This window comes from Ooceraea biroi, chromosome 11 (genome assembly GCF_003672135.1).
Source record: "Ooceraea biroi isolate clonal line C1 chromosome 11, Obir_v5.4, whole genome shotgun sequence".
Classification (NCBI taxonomy): Eukaryota; Metazoa; Arthropoda; class Insecta; order Hymenoptera; family Formicidae; genus Ooceraea; species Ooceraea biroi.
Genome location: NC_039516.1, coordinates 12,337,910 through 12,354,471, shown reverse-complemented (window position 1 = coordinate 12,354,471; position 16,562 = coordinate 12,337,910). Strand labels below are relative to the sequence as shown.

The following is a 16,562-nucleotide window of genomic DNA, read 5'->3' as shown; positions in this document are numbered from 1 at the left end:
CCTGGAACATTTTAAGCCTCGTCCACAATGTTATTCCGACTGCCTCCTCGCTATCGTTGCCAGAATGTCGCCCGCCTAAGCATATATAAATATTTCAGAAAATGTTCTTCTGCCGTACGTGTTTTTTTTTAAAGAAAAATTTCGAAATTTAGGAACGTTCTATAAATTATTTCCTTATTTCGTATTCCTACAAATTTCGATTTATTGTCCAAATCGTTAGCATAAAACATCTTACCAAATTATTAAACACATGTAACATGTGTATGAGTATGTATGTGTACAACCTATATATATTTACACATATACAGATAATATTTATAACAACTTAAAATACTTATATATAATAAGGATGACACGAATGGACAGGAATTTTGTGTTGGAATCAGGCGTGCGCGACTCCATCGGTTCGTACGAGTGCGGGGACTCTCGCATAATCGGCCTCTTGGAAACGGTGCCTTACATCCCTTAGGCATGGAGCAGCAGAGAACAGCAGAGGCCATTAAACTGTCTACGAACGAGGATGCAGGGGATTTTTACAACGTTCGAGAGAACCTACCTACTCTCCGCGCGCGCTCTTATATTCTTCTTGCTCCTCTTCTCCCCGCTTCTCTCTTCTTCTTCCGTCGCTTCTTATTTCTCGTAGGACCCACAGACTTTTTCTTCCACGCCCTTCTGTGATCTCCGCGGCGGCCCAGCAACGGCCCAGCAACGGCCCAGCAACGGCGTCGCCGAACCGGGACCGTAGAAAGAAATTCTTAACGCGATTCTTTCTCAATATCCAGTTAGCTTCTTCATTATTCCATTTTATTATTCTCGGACGCATTGCATCGTTATGCAACGATGATCATATGCTACATCAAAGTCACGAATTATACTCTGTTGCTTTGAAAGTTCCAACTTGACAAATGATATTTCGATAATTACGTAAAAATTAATTAGCATTATCTATGTTGAGATAAATATTAACGTCGATTTGCATCTTCACAGGTGTTGCCGCCGACAATCTGGAATCTCCAGATGACTACGTGGGCCAGGCCTCTTGCAATCTTGGATCATCTACATCGATAGAAACCCGGGGGACGATAGTTATCGGCTATACTTGATGACACTAACCCGTAGATCCGAACTTGTGGGCTTTTTTATATGCATACCGCAAGCTCCTATCTACCGGTACATGTAGTCAGGCCGGCGTTAAAACTTTTCGACGGATCCTCCTCTTCTCCCTCTCCATCATTATCATCATCATTACTACCATCACCGTCACTACCGTCACCACCACTACCATTACCACTACCACAATCACCACCTCTCTTCCTCCTAGTGCTAGCAACACTTCCGGTTATCAGCGACGCAGACTAGTTGCCGAGTAATTTTCTCGCACGTGAAAAAGACAGAGATTCTGAATCTGCCCAACATTAAGGCATGATCGAGTATTCGTTAACGTATAAATTATTTAATTAAGGGAACTGTCCCAGAGATAAATCGTTGACACTCGCGTGTCAATAACGTCCCGTATGCGTAACATTGTCAAATCCGTAACAAGATATCCTTATAATTATTATAAAAATGTATCTGAGACTTTAAGATATAACAAAAAACTGTAAAGAGCTTTTGTATATTATAGTTTTACTTTTATATATACTGTACTTTTATGTATACTTTAGTCTATTATATCTATTAATATTGCATTCCGATAATGTCAAGACGTTAATTCGATGCAACACGTTGTGTTATCGATGGATAGAAATAGATCGTTGCGAATTGAATTAAGTGTAAACACAAAATTTGTCTAGTTAATTGTTACGTAGGGAAACGAAGCGCATCGAGTGATTAAGAATGAGAAAAATTAAAGAAGGGAAGAAACGCGTGCGCCGATGGAGCAACAGACGAGAGAGAGAAGAAACCCGCGACGGCGTCTGGGTGAGGTAGTAGGTTGTATAGTAGGGAATAGAAATTCGCGAGATACGAAGTCCACTGTACAACTTGCTAACTTTCCCGGTCGTCGGCGCCGCGACGTTGTTGACACCGCGCCGAGGAAACGCGTAACTCGCCATGGCATGGAAGCATCTCGGAAGAGAAGCACCTTACTTTTATGCGAATATATAAATTGGCGTATTATTCGCGATGCGTATATAAATGCGTATTGTGTGTCACTTTTGGTGCAAGTGTATATGCGTAAGTGTGTATGCGTGTGCAAAAGTTGTGTGTATGTGCGCGTGCAGTGTGTATGTTGAATAATGTAATCATGAAATAATGTATTTTTTATTCTACAAGTAAGATTTCAGAGTGATTTGTCTTTTAGATAATTTGAGAACAAAAAACTCTTTTCAAACTATGTATATCCTTTAGAATGTGTTAGAATCATATCAGCATGATAAAGTATTCACACGTTTCTTTAATTGGCTCTTTTATCTTGTCATTTATCAGCGCGACAAGTTTGTAAGTCTAGCTAGCTTCCGCTGTAAAATCCAAATAGATTCACATGAATAAAACTTTTATTTATCGCACAAGGTTTGCAATTTTAAGATAATCTGCAAACAATCAGAAGAGCTATAGATTTGCATAAAATTCTCTTACATGACAGATAGGACAGAACGAACGAATGACGAGGGTGAGACGAAGAGAATGAGCGTGTGGTGGTGAGCGTGAAAAAGAGAAAAAGGGCAATGGCGGGCGGGCTGATTGTAAAGCCTGCCGCGTCGCCGGTTCCCTGAGACCCTAACTTGTGACGTCGCGTCCGATATCTCACAGGCTAGATTCTCTGGTATTGGCGATGAGTGCTGCCTTTTGCCGGTCAAAAGTCAGTCCTAGCAACAGAAATAAAAACGACGAGTTCTACTGTTTAGAAGAGATATTGTCAAAGAGTTTTGAATATGAATACAGAGTATGATTTGCTGGTTTTGCGAAATATGTATGTACATATCAGTAAAGTAAAAAAACTTGTCTACCTTGGTTGTATGTGTGTGTCTCTTAAATAATAATACTTAATTTTGTTAGCGATGCTTTGAAGTAATATTGTAATTCTGTAAAGATACGTTGCGTTTATTCGAATATTTTAGATTACAACGTTAATGTTATCAAAGAGTACTCTCTCTCTCTATAACATATTTATATATCCAATAAATCCTTATAGAATTTTGTATCGTAACGTTCGGTTTTGTATTATATATAAAAATATATCAACGTTGCATACATGTGCGTTTAAGAGTTTTCTGTTAGTCGATTTTCTATATCGCCATGCACAAGCTTCTTAAATTTATTACAACGTTATAGCGATTTCCAAAAACAATAATATATTTTTCTAAGCTGGTGACTACACTCTTTCGATATATGAAATACATTTGTAATATATATATAATAAAAAAATTCTTTTTTTCTTATTAGAGAACTAGAAACGTGAAAGATTATCAGAGTGTAGTGCAGATGTACAATAAATATTTCAAGTTTTGAAACATTTTTACGATGTACCTTACATACTTATGCTAAAAGATCTAATAAAATAAACGCTTGATATCGAAAACCTATTTTTATCGAAATATTAATTATATCGTATCACTTCTCTGTGCTGCAATATAACGTTATTTGCAGAATCAATGAATTTGTTTAAAAACTACATGCAAAAAACTGTTTAGACCTAAATAAATCATAGAACGTATAATATTTGAGTTTTTCAATAGACTCTCTACAGATAGAACTTTCGTTTTATGTACTGTAATGTAGAATATTGTTCATTGTATATATACACGTTTAAAGCATATATATAAGTCATTTACATTAAATAAAATATTGTCCTTGTGTCTATAATGCTAAATGTTTTATCAGCAGCAACTAGAAATGATTGATTTCATCAGAAATATCTTCTTCCTTCCTCGACAAGTTTACTAAGTTCTGCGGCTGAGTAACCCAACAGCTGTTTCAAGTCGCAAACGAATTTATAGACAAACCGTTTACCATGAACTTTAGAAATCATGTCACCATCGTAATAATATCGAAGCGCTCTACTCAATTTTTCATAATTCATCGACGGCTTGTTCTTACGTGCCCCCCACAATTGCGCCACTGCTTCCGGCTGGTTAAGCTTGAATTCTCCTTCAGTTCCTATCCACTGAATCGCACCTTTATATTCTTTGTCTGTTAGCAATTCTAATAAGAATTGCCACAGTTGTATCTGACCGCTGTTGACGGATCGACTGGAAGTGGCTAAACTAATCGAACTCGGGTCAACATTCTCCAGTGGCATGTGAAATACACGTGATTGTTGATTCAGCATGGCCTTTGGTTTTGCTGCTTTTTGGCTTCGTCCTTTAGACTTTTCTACAGTTTCTTCGCCAGGTGAGTCCGATGCATCTTTTTGCACTACAGCTGCAAGGGAAATCATTTTTGCGAAATCTATTAGAAATTTCGAATTATTATTTAAGTATCTTAGTATCTAGGCTGTAAAAAAAATTCAGCATCCCTTTATTAAGTTTTATCAACGTACCGACAAATTTGCATTTTCTAAGGAGTTCAAAGTGTGTCCAAAACACATCTCCTGGATCAAGAGGCACTTTTGCATGAAACTCGTCCATAGTAAGATTACACAGTTGCGCTCCAGTTATGTTCCAATCTGCCAGTCGCAACGATACCAAACTAAATTGCCTAACGGCCCATTGCAGCCAATGTTTGACATGTGTTTCCGACCAATCTTTTGGATCAGTCGGTATTTTCAAACGTTCCTTTGGAAAAAAATACAAATTTTTTTAATAAAACATGTGCAGCATGTCTCATTTTGTACATACACTATTATATAAGGATGAATGAAAGTATTCAGATTAGAGCAGTGCATCTTTCATTACCTGTTCTTTCTTATATTGCGCATCTACCGTCCATTTTATGACATTTCTTTTATTTTCTTGGACAACAGGCACTGGTGCTAAAATATAACAGAAACATGTATACATACGTATCACAACTACATTTCATAATTGAAACTAGATATGCGTATTAATACTTACAATTATTTTCCACAACTTCGATATAATCTTCCGCTGGTTTAAGAACATCTGCTATATTAATACGTTTTTGCATTGGTTTGATTTGTACATTAATTTGGACCAGTCCTTCTCCTTGGACACATTGATCAACCAGATTTTTATGGCTCTCCAGCTATCGCAACAACCAACCAAGAACAAAATGATATAGTAACTTCAGATTAAAATTCAGAAAGAAATGTGATATATTTTATCATGTACCATTTGAGCATTTTGTAACCAAAACGAATAGTTTTTTAAATCTATCGTAAGCCTCTCTTCTAAAAGGCTCTTTAACGTTGACAAGGGTTCTCTGATGTCCATGTGCTGCATTAATATTCCATCGTTGTTGTATTCACCATTTGCAGTGCCTTCTAAAGTAAAACTAGGTTCGACTTCCAAATCGGAGCTATCTTGTTGCAGTTGTGCCATAATATCATCATCGGGAGATGAAAACATCGTTTCTGGCTCCATTTTTATTTGTCTTATCATAGCATAATCGGAATCATCATCAGTGTCAAAGCTAGCAAAGTAAAAAAGATAAATGATGCATAGTTTTCAGCCTTCTTGATGAAAAATTAGATTATACTTTTATATATAGATATTTATAAATATGAAGGAAGCGCACACACATACACATGTATGCTAACCTCTTCTCCGAATTTTTCCGGTGATTTTCTAGATCCATATCGTTGAGTAGAGACAACTTACAATTTAAATCAAGACTTGTGTGCAGTTTCTAATAAAATAGCCGTTCGCGTCAGAGATACATCCCTCGAACTCTTTCTACAACACAATTACAAGAAATCAGTGTAATGTCAGCAAAAACAAGTGGTTACTTTCTTCCTTCTTAGTCATCACCATATGTAGCGTGATCAACTAGATGGAACTTTATCCAATTCCGTGTTCAATGCAAATAATTCCTGTTCAAAAGAGAACACGAAATAACGCGATAATTATGAAGTAGATATTAAAATATATATATCGCTCTTACATATACACTTCTCATATATATGCACACGTGTATATAAATTCCCAAAAATGAAAGCTTGTTCGGATTTATCATTGAGTCATACTACTACCTCATTTTTCAATAGTCGATAGTGGAGGCTCGTAGTGGATGTTTTTGGAACTAAATTTTATCGAAAATAGTGACCCTAATTAAAGGGTCTCTAGTGTCAGCTAGAGTACCAAGAGTATCCGCGACGCTGTTCAAACTCATTTCTGTAATCGAAAAGTAAAAGAAAACGTAGAGTATTATGCAAAAATCAGGTTTGAGAGAAAGGTAGATATATATATATATATATATCGTGGAAGTATTTTTAAATTATTCCAATTTCTGATACAATTGTGTGCTCTTCAATCTCCCGCAATTCTGCCGACATTTTCTGATGGGACGTAACGGAGTCGCAGTCGATTGACACATGCGCATTGTGTCGGGTATTTCCGGGCGACTTCATACACTTCGTGTACACTCGTGATCCGCCTGGATAGACTGGATAGAGATAGCCAGTGCACTTGAGAAAGCCCATCGTAGGCTGTCTCGACGTGTATGTTCTGAACGCTTCGCAACATGTTAATGAGTTTTCGTCGGCTCCCAACGAAAAATTCACGTGGTGTATTCAGTATACGAAGGAAAAACGCTAGTTCAAGACATTTACCCTCTTGATCGAGTCTTTTACTTAGTACCAATTGTGCAATAAACAAGCTGAGGGACGATGCCAGGCAAAAGGGGCAGAAGAGGAAAGTACGGTAAGTAACGCTTTTTCCCTGATCTTAGATTATTGTTGCGTTTTTTTGCGAATCAATTCCCGCATTCCTTGATTCTCCCGTGTTGAGAAAAATCCACGACGCAGCGTAGAAAATGAGCACGTGACGAGTGCACGACACTATTAAATTATCGATTCGTGTCCCGTCCGTCCGTCCATCGGTTCATGCGAATGATTCATCTTGTGGAAATCTTATTTATTTCCTCAGATTACGTCACGTTACGTTGTATCGTTTCATATTGATTAACGTGCGGTTTTTTTTCTATGACACTTGTGAGGCGAGTGACGTCTGCTATTTTATATGTATCTCTTAGCACTTGTAAGATATTTTCCGAAATCTGGGAAAACATACAGTGCCATTCGACACGATTCCATGTGACTCTCATGCCTTTACCACATGGAGTTCAAAAGCGAGAAATTTCAATCGAATTAATCACTTTATTTCAAAACAGCATGTCGTACCCAAAACAATTAATAAAATTATAATGCGTTGAAGATATACTCTGAATAAAATGTCTTAATGTATTAAATTTATTAAAATAATCAAATGTATTAAACCTGTCGGAAATTGTTTAAAAAGAAGATATCAGAAAGTCTCCAGTTAAAGCAAGCAATGTTTCGACATAGGTTATAAAAAAAGCATGAAATGCGATAAAGCACGGACTACATACTGTAATCATATAGATGATTATAAGAAAGACAAATGGAAATGATAGTTCTCATAATAATTGTTTGCTCCATTTAACGATCTGCTTAACTTAAATTACGAATTTTAATCACTCGCTAACTAATTATAATGAATAGTCGTTTGTATGTCTTTTTGTTTGTTGCTCTGCCGACTCGCAGACATTCATTCTCGCGATAATTATAATCTTTAGTCGATAAAGTTTAAGTAGTAGCTGAAAAACTGTACGATTCAATCATTACAAATTTATCGACTCCAAATATTATTTAATTTGCACAAGATTTTAATTTTTATATAATCTTTATTTATTAATATATTTTTTGCAAATGTAAATTATCATTATACATGAGAAATGTCTCATAAAAATTTATTGCATAAAATTTAATCTCAGTTAAATATATTATACTTCTATCATTACTGTTTAGTATTGTATATATTTTAATTTTTATTCAAATTTTTCAAACATTTAAATTTCTTTTTGTGCAAAAGTGATATAACTTATTTGCATTGCTTGTATTTATGATCTAATGTGAAACATGTATAGAAGTCTGCTAATAAAACAGGTATAACAGCTGTGTTGATTTCATATTACGTAACATAACATTCACTTACAGGAGTTATTATTTTTCTCGTGACTCGCGCGAATTAGCTTTCAGTTCAGATTCACATATAGGTTCTGACTGATAGAAGGCCTAAAACATCCAGCATTTGATTTTTAATTATAAAAGTAAGTTTTCATTATTTTTTAAATTATTCCTTTTATATAGTAAATGATTTTCAAGGATATTAAAGTTAATATTACTCATCATTATTAATGTCAGTATTAGCTTAACACTATACTCATCATTGTTAATGTCAGTAATAGCTTATTAACAAACATATGTGAAATTTATAACATATATGAAACTCCATATGGCAATGTGGCATCTTACTGATAATTTACTAAACATATGTTAACTTTGTTAGGTACAATTAATATTTTACTTCAAAACTTTAAGTGGTTTAAAAATAGGGATTAGATGGGAACTTATACTTGAATATTTGTTATAAATACCTCAGTATGCTTTGTTAGACAGTTATGATTGTGACTATGTAAACGCATACACTTAAATCTCGTGTTTCGTGTCTCGATGACAGGTGGAAAAAGAGCTGAGTTTACATCCGACGAGGATTCAGTCAACAATGATGCGTACAGTGATGCCAGCGGTCAATCCGACAATCGTAGCATGTTGGAGGATGCAAACGACAACGAGGTGGACGAGATCGCGCAGCAGGAAGCGTTCGAGGAAAAATTGAAGGAGGCGATCGACGGCTTGTCGCAAAAGAGTGCGAAGGGCAGAACTATTTGCTTCAACGGCGTGGAAAAGATTTTCGCTATCAAGTACATCCCAGATTTTGTGGAAGATAGAAAAATGACCATCACGGATTCAGTGGAGCGTGGTCTGAAGAAGGGACGAGGAGAGGAGCAGTCGACAGCCGCCAGATTAAGTACTCTACTCTGCGTCCAGTTGGGAGCGTTCGACAGCGCCGAGACCATTTCCAGAGATCTGAAATCAACCATTTTTTTCATCGCTAACGATAATACGGCTTCTGCCAATGCTCGTGCCGAGGTAACGCGATATTACTTTGCTATTGCAGAATATATCCCTGTTTGCTTCTAAATGACCAGGCAATTTTACCTTGGCGAAATGATTCCAGTGTTGCTGGGCGTTGGGTATGAATCAATTCTTGTCGGGCAACGATGCGACCGACACCATGGAAATTGCGCAGTTACTGTCGTCCATCTTCGCGGGCTCTTACCTGAAAGGGAACGGTGCAATCGCAAACATATCTACAGATGTAGCGGCGTTGCACGTGGCTGCTATCTCATCGTGGACTCTGCTCTTGACAGTCATGACGTCTGCGGATATATACAATTTGCTCGCGAGTGACAAAACCAACAGTTACATGCCGTAAGTCTTCAGTCACACGAAAGCGTAATGATTGAATCAAATAACGATAATCAAATAGCGATAACAATAATAATCGTTTGCTACAGCTCTCTCAATCGATTGCGCGAATTGCTGGAATCACCGCACCTTGATGTACGCTTATCAGCCGGCGAAGCATTGGCCGTGATATTCGAGCTGGGCCGTGATTTCTCTTGTGACTACGAACAAGATTGGGCCTTGGATCTCGTCGAAATTCTCAGAGATCTCGCCACGGATTCCAACAAATACCGAGCTAAGAAAGACCGCAAGCAGCAGCGCGCTAATTTTAGAGACATTCTACGTTATATCGAAGTAAGTCCAACTACACTGCGCACTCTTGTTTACTCTTGAGAGCGTTTCTTTGTTTCTTTAAAAAAGAATATACATATAAGAATTTCGTATATATAATACACCACGGTGCCAAAATATAATATTACTCACGCGTCTTGTTGTGCTTTTAGGAAGATGTTGTTCCAGAAATGCACGTGAAATTTGGGCAAGAGGTTTTGTACTTGGAAGGATGGTGCGCGAGGACTCAATACAACGCCTGCTGCCGATTATTAGGTCCCGGTATCAACATTCATCTTGCTGAAAATCAACTCTTGCGCGAGATCTTTCACCTCGGCAACAAAGTTCTACCTATACCATCGGTCCAGAAAACAAGCAAATTAGAAAGAGTAAGTATTGAAAGACGTTTACTTTAATGGATTGCGATGGGATCGTGATTAACAATGTTTTACTTATAGACATTGATGAACGCGGCCGCATTTAAAGCACGTACCATTCAACGCAACAAGAACCGCGACAAACGATCCGCAGCCATGGCACCGTAATCACTTCTGCTCCTATGCTGACTCTCTGTTTTTAGTGTGATGCAATGACTTGATTTTTTGTCAATTTACTGTTATGGTCAAAATTATAGAAATATTCCATGAACAGGGACAGTACATCATTTCTCGGTAACAAATTTAAATTCTATCAATGTGATTTACCCTGTCACTTTTATCTCTACTTTATTTATTTAATATTTAATGAAATCCAAATGTATATACAAGTCCAAGCATGTATATATGCAACGATGCTATAATACAATATAACAATGATTATATTTAGCATAGTAATTATTTCAACATGCGTGTCAATAAGCAGCTATCGATTCGAATATTGATTAGTGTGATATTTCTAACAGTAATACTGTACCGTTGTTGCTTCTTGGATATTGTATTTTGTTTTCGTTTTAACAATCGAGTTCAGTTCAAGTTTTAACTTGTGTAGATGGAATTTTATTATCTCGTTTATCTGGTTTCTCATTATATTAAGGTGAAAACATCTGCTATTTAGAAAATTATTTCGCGCTTTAACAATAATTATACACATGTTAAAATTAGAAAATATTTACTAGCATTGTACATAATTACATGTAAGTTGTGATGATCGTAAAATAAACTATAGCTTGTAAGAATAAAATATGAAAGCATCCAATTATTACGTTTCTTCCTATTTTTTATTACTGTTACATCATACAACTTTTTCTATAGAACAGTCCAACATGTTTAATATATCCTGCTATCTTTCACGGTTAGAAATGTTGATCACAGTCGCTTTAATTAAAGAACATTGTACAGCAATCACGATATCGTAAAGTGAAATAAATTTTCAATTAAATACATTTAAATCTTTTTCGGTATATATTTGCAGACAATCATTTTTATAAGTTATATATGCATGTTGATCACCTGCTCTTTAAACTCTTTCTCCGACAACATGTGCCATCGGTAACCCAGTATCCTCGACACCTCTTTCTCGGTTTTCTCGTAACTACGACTATTTATCTTAATCCATTCGTAGTACTCAGGCGACCAATCGAGGATTGTCGACCAAACTCTGTCACATCTCTTTAAAATTACGTTTCGCCGAACGTACAAGCAACACAAACGCTTCGCGGTAGATACAATCTCTAAAATAGTAGCCGTTGATATCTTATCTCGGATCATCTGCAAAAATAATATCGTTTACTGTATCCGTAAGTATATATGTGACGACGGGATGTTAAATCTTATTAGTAATTGTTACTATTATACGAGAAGCCGATTTAGATAGCCGCTACCTCATAATGTCCATCAAGTATGAAATTGAAGATAGACCTCACGAATGAAGAATTAATAATACATTCGAGGTTTGAATCGTATTCGTAATAGTAATTATACGATTAGCTATACATGTAAAGGAGAAAGAAAATTTTCGCAATTCGGAAAACATGACAAATGAAGATTGAAAAGCTCAGGAAACGATTTATTTAAGAATGGTCCAAATATTTAGCACGTTTAGCGTCAGAAAGAGTAAGCTTAGAATAGTTCGGAGAAACTTACACTCACACAATAGCAAGAAAGTCTTTTGCAATGTGTAAAGATACGAGCGCATGCCAGCACATCATAAAGTTGCGTTGTTAAAACCAATCTAGTAGTTTTAGGAAAGCTATCACATGTCGATTCAAATACAAAAGACTACCAGTGTATGTAGATTCGGGCACATTCGGCAGAATTGTACTAATGACTCGTCCAATCTCTTTGCAAAGTTCCTATGCAGGTAGTACCTCGTTAATCCCTTGAAAGCGTACACTCGTATCGTCGAGTCGAAAAACGTCCCGTGAGTGAGTATCGTGGGTGGTGAAATCTGCGAGATCGTGATGATACTATTGTCGTTAAAGTTTTCGAATTATCATTACATTTTCATATCTACCAATTCGTTCTAATGCTCTCTGCTGACCTGCGTATTTGGATTATCTAGTACTATACTATGACAGGGAATGGCGCTATGTTCCAACAAGTCGATAGGCAAGAGAATATCTGTAGACTTGTGACTCTCTATCTCAAAGTGCACTTTCAAGTATGGATTATTCATCTTCATTTTTACCCAAGACGATCTCTTTGGCTGGAACATAATACTTCAATACTCAATATCCCGTATACAATAGACAACTTTGTATAGAAAAATTATTACCAATCTGATGGTTGTGTCCTTTGGACTGTACCGATTTTGTAAGATGTGAAGGTGCCTTAATTTCGTGTAGCCTATCAGTTCTATTATATCCTCGTGTAAATTTTGCGGACTAATTACTAAGATCTGAAAGATACATCATGCACACATATATTTATCATAACGCAATAAAAAGTTCCAAAATAACGAGTGTATCACGTACGTCATGTACTCACATTTAAATTAACGAATACTCCTACGTGTAACAAGGGGCAATTGTAACGGGTGGTATTTATCAGCACCAATTTTGACAAGGTCTGAGTACAATTCGTACAAATGTCGTCCATCAAATACACCGCCTCCTTGCTATCGAGCATTAGATCTATCAGTTCCAGGTACCTAAGATTCTGCAGGTTTCTCATGAGTCTCTTCAGCGCTTCGAGTAACTTCCCACCCGTGCCAAACAATCTGATCCGATCAGGATCGTTTCTGTTTGCCATATTGCAGGGGAAGGTGAATTTCAGCCTACGAATGTAGGTACCCACGCCGGCCACGGATGTATTGTCTAATCCTTGTTGCTCGGCGTACCACGATATCATGTTCATGAACTCGTAGAGATTATAAAAATTCAGCATTGGCTCAAATATGAGCGAGCGAAAGTTCCTGCCGACCTTGTTCAGGCAGGTGGAAGTCCTCATGTGATCCAGAACGTACTGCCAGCCGCTGTAATAATTGAACTTCCCCCTTGTGAGGGTAGTGTCTTCCAGGGTAAACGTGGACCATACATTCTGCAGCTTGAAGGCACGATACCACGAGCGGCACACCAGGGACGCATAGTAACGCTCGCGAATAGTCAAGTACGAAAATATCTCCTCCAATAGTATATCGGGAGTCTGATCCCAGGAGCTGTACACCTTGCATTGCTTATCCTCCTCCGTGTCCTCCTCCTCCAGGTCTATATACAAGGCTTGACAGATAAAGCTTAGTTCTCATTTCGCATATAAATTAAATATACCTGGCGACGCTACGCATATAATTCCTCCTATCGTATCAACGCCCTATTTTTATGTTTACCTTGAATTGGAATTATTTTTAGACGATATTAATGTCAATCCTGATTATAGATTAATCGTGGGTGTCTCGCTGCTCCTGCATCAACCCGAGGAGGGAGTTACTTCGTGCACCGGCATTTTTTTACGCAATGTAACGTTACACGCCGAGCGATGTTACATCGAAGATAAAAGTTACATTACGCACGCGGGTGTCATGCGTCACTCGTGACAGCGCAAATCGCCGTGATCGTCTACCTGTCTAATTAACGTACAGGAGTCAACGCACGATCAAGATATTAAATCCGAAACGTAAATTCGCGTGGAGACGTCGAGAAGTGTCGGCTTTCTCGGAGACCGCGAAGCGAGAGAACGATCGCGATCCACGACAGCGTAGGTTTGCAAATTCGCGGAAATTCTGACGAAGACATCCCGCCGCTCACCTTTGTCCTCCTCGTCGAATTTCCAGCAGCCCTTGCTCATTCTCGATGCGATCGGTACTCATCGGTACATTAAAATAACGTATCTCCGCGATGAAGTATTTATACGCGATATTGCTAAAAATACACCAAAAAAACGGGAAGGGGCACCCACCGTGGTTAACCGCACATCGCCATGATGCAAATTTAAACCATCGTACCTGAATTGCCGCGTTTCTCGTTCGCATGTCATTTCACTGAAGACATCGAGAAACCACGATCTCAAAGCATGATGACGATTTTATTTCATCGAATTACTGTAAAATTAACGATGGCACATTCGACGAGCGTGGAAAGTGATTTCAAGAGCATATTTCGAAAAATACATCCGTACGCCATAACACTGTGAGAGGGAGAAAGAAGGAGCAGAGAGAAACACGTCACGAAATGCACATAACCTTAATGTACTTGCAACTGCAGAATTATACTCTGTGTTGCGAACGGTTTGCCGCTACGTTACTAACGTAATACAATGAATGTTACTTACAAATTGTGCCAACTGAGACAGCCCTTGCGAAATTTTAGGTACGTGAAACTCGAACTTTTAGTGGAAACTGGTAGTAACGCCGATTCTCATTATAATTTATAAACAAAGGATCAATGTATGATAACAAGCACATATCTCTAATGTTGCACGTTATTTTTCACGAACTTTTCCATAAAGTTTTATTCATAAAATCTGCTATCTTCATATGTGACTTGCAGGAATTTACATACTACACGTCTACTTAAAAATTCGTACGAAGGTCCTGGGAAAACTACCATTACATTTATCAGCAAAGAGATGGGCACTCGACTCTTGATATCTAAATATGACAAGGTAAGCGTAATACATGTGATTCTCACAGAGAAGATGCTTGCCAATCCACAATCATTTAAATGATTGTTTTTCTTGCTTTGAAGGATGGGTTCGTATTCAATACCGGTGCACGAGTAATAGGGCCGACTGTGCTCTTTCCACGATACGCTATCGGTTGGAACGTTTACTCTGGAAAGGATATAAACGAGGAAGCATTGTCACTGTTTACCGTTCTTGAGCCAAAGCCTGATGTCTTGATTTTTGGACTGGAAGACGCATATCATTTTGCATACTATAGAAAGCTTCAAGAACTTGTGAAGAAGCTCGACATCACTGCAGAGATACTTTCCGTGCGTCAGGCATGCGTCGCCTACAATTTTATGAACGAGGACGGTAGAGACGTTGTCGCTGCATTGATACCGCCAACAGAACAATTCGTTAAATTGTTACCGAAAACTGAGTCTAGAGAACAGATAACAGATTCCAGATGATGTGGTATAATGAACGAAAAGTTACAAAAATAGATGGTGTAAATTAATTAGACGCGAATACAATATATATATCAATCTAGGAAATATGTTGCATAATAATTTAATTTCTGTATGTATGTGTATGTATACCATATGTGATGTACCGTCTGTAAGATTATGATAAAATATTAGAGATCTGTTTACGTCTTGTCTTTCATATCTAAAATTAAATAGATGTATCACGAATATATCCGATACGTTCAAAATTTGTTTCTATATGTCGAGAGGTTAAGATATTCAAATAGCGCGGTATATAAAAGGCGCTGCACTTGTCAGTGACGTAATTTAAACCTCCATCCATATGAGAGATCTTCTATGAGCCAATCAGCGACCTTGACGAAATTTCATTCGAGAAAAGTGAAATATCATGTTGAAGTTACTCGCATCGAGTTATTCAAACTGCTGATCGATCTGTCACGAGTTGTGTGAGGGTGTTTGATGTTTTTTATTTTGCAGTACCATCTTTTTAATTCATAGGTGAGCATATGCCGTTCTTCTGAAAATGGGATTATTTGTTAATAATAATTTGTATCGCTAGATTGATGTTGTGCACGAAAATAATTCATCATGATAGAATAACCTGTAATGAATTATATGATTGCAATAATAGATGCTGATTCGCAAACAAAATCGTGAATTATAAAGGTTTTTTTAAAAGAAGACATTTTCGACAGTGTCTTAAAAAATACGTTTTATATTTTAGCAATTTTTCTAATAAAAAAATTGTAAAGCTTACTTAACGTCATTTTCTGTGTTATAGGCTTGAAAAATGAATAGCGCAACGGATCCGAGACGACCCGATAAGGAAATTCGCTACAAGCCATCGAGTTCGAATAATCAGACACAGGTGCAAGACGACCTGACACCGGATTACATGAACGTTATAGGAATGATCTTCAGCATGTGCGGTCTGATGATGAGACTAAAGTGGTGCGCCTGGGTGGCACTCTACTGTTCCTGCATCAGCTTCGCCAATTCGCGAGTTAGCGAGGACACGAAGCAAATCCTCAGCTGCTTCATGCTGTCGATATCAGCAGTGGTGATGTCGTACCTGCAAAATCCACAACCCATGACTCCACCGTGGGCAAGCGCCATGCAGTGAACCATTTGTAAATACAATTCTGTTCATTGCATGACTATATTTAATATATATTTGATTTGTGAGTGCGAGTTTGGACACGTGGAGTATATATCGGGATGGATGATTGTTATGTACTTTGTATAAAAATAATTTATGTGAATAATAACAAGTTTAACTGTAATAATCAATTACTACTTAATACAGAAATGTCGAAT

General features: G+C 37.4%; 5 protein-coding genes across 12 annotated transcripts; 3 read left to right on the top strand and 2 right to left on the bottom strand.

Annotated features, from left to right (window-relative positions):
• Window positions 1–3,021: 3,021 nt before the first annotated feature.
• LOC105275277 (DNA-binding protein Ets97D) lies at window positions 3,022–6,094 on the bottom strand. 3 transcript variants are annotated; one of them, XM_011332004.2, is made up of 7 exons: window positions 5,871–6,011; window positions 5,660–5,795; window positions 5,232–5,532; window positions 4,995–5,145; window positions 4,836–4,912; window positions 4,481–4,715; window positions 3,022–4,362 (listed from the first exon to the last, which is right to left on the bottom strand). In XM_011332004.2, exons 2-7 carry the CDS (start codon window positions 5,695–5,697, stop codon window positions 3,848–3,850), a joined length of 1,317 nt encoding a protein of 438 aa, XP_011330306.1. In that variant the 5' UTR covers window positions 5,698–5,795; window positions 5,871–6,011; the 3' UTR covers window positions 3,022–3,847. The 3 variants fall into 3 exon arrangements, with proteins under 3 accessions (XP_011330306.1, XP_011330307.1, XP_011330308.1); XM_011332005.3 differs by having other exon boundaries at window positions 3,848–4,362; window positions 6,004–6,094; XM_011332006.2 differs by having other exon boundaries at window positions 3,848–4,362; window positions 5,646–5,997.
• Window positions 6,095–6,485: 391 nt separating this feature from the next.
• Window positions 6,486–10,900, top strand: LOC105275274 (interferon-related developmental regulator 1). The gene is made up of 6 exons (XM_011331999.3): window positions 6,486–6,761; window positions 8,601–9,073; window positions 9,162–9,415; window positions 9,502–9,745; window positions 9,895–10,110; window positions 10,180–10,900. Exons 1-6 carry the CDS (start codon window positions 6,728–6,730, stop codon window positions 10,264–10,266), a joined length of 1,308 nt encoding a protein of 435 aa, XP_011330301.1. The 5' UTR covers window positions 6,486–6,727; the 3' UTR covers window positions 10,267–10,900.
• Window positions 10,901–10,921: 21 nt separating this feature from the next.
• LOC105275275 lies at window positions 10,922–14,038 on the bottom strand. Of its 6 annotated transcripts, none has more exons than XM_011332000.2 (6): window positions 13,902–14,038; window positions 12,646–13,376; window positions 12,434–12,556; window positions 12,200–12,364; window positions 11,942–12,106; window positions 10,922–11,427 (listed from the first exon to the last, which is right to left on the bottom strand). In XM_011332000.2, the coding sequence occupies exons 1-6, from the start codon at window positions 13,939–13,941 to the stop codon at window positions 11,149–11,151; spliced, it is 1,503 nt and encodes a 500-aa protein (XP_011330302.1). In that variant the 5' UTR covers window positions 13,942–14,038; the 3' UTR covers window positions 10,922–11,148. The 6 variants fall into 6 exon arrangements, 3 of the variants coding, with proteins under 3 accessions (XP_011330302.1, XP_026829693.1, XP_011330303.1); XR_893215.2 differs by having other exon boundaries at window positions 11,285–11,427; window positions 11,803–12,106; XR_002192997.2 differs by having other exon boundaries at window positions 11,289–11,427; window positions 11,942–12,125.
• Window positions 14,039–14,321: 283 nt separating this feature from the next.
• Window positions 14,322–15,409, top strand: LOC105275276 (NADH dehydrogenase [ubiquinone] 1 alpha subcomplex assembly factor 3). The gene is made up of 3 exons (XM_011332002.2): window positions 14,322–14,462; window positions 14,643–14,757; window positions 14,841–15,409. Exons 1-3 carry the CDS (start codon window positions 14,410–14,412, stop codon window positions 15,225–15,227), a joined length of 555 nt encoding a protein of 184 aa, XP_011330304.1. The 5' UTR covers window positions 14,322–14,409; the 3' UTR covers window positions 15,228–15,409.
• A 203-nt stretch (window positions 15,410–15,612) lies between these two features.
• Window positions 15,613–16,547, top strand: LOC105275273 (protein Asterix). The gene is made up of 2 exons (XM_011331998.3): window positions 15,613–15,743; window positions 16,027–16,547. Exon 2 carries the CDS (start codon window positions 16,036–16,038, stop codon window positions 16,366–16,368), a length of 333 nt encoding a protein of 110 aa, XP_011330300.1. The 5' UTR covers window positions 15,613–15,743; window positions 16,027–16,035; the 3' UTR covers window positions 16,369–16,547.
• The last annotated feature ends 15 nt before the right edge of the window (window positions 16,548–16,562 follow it).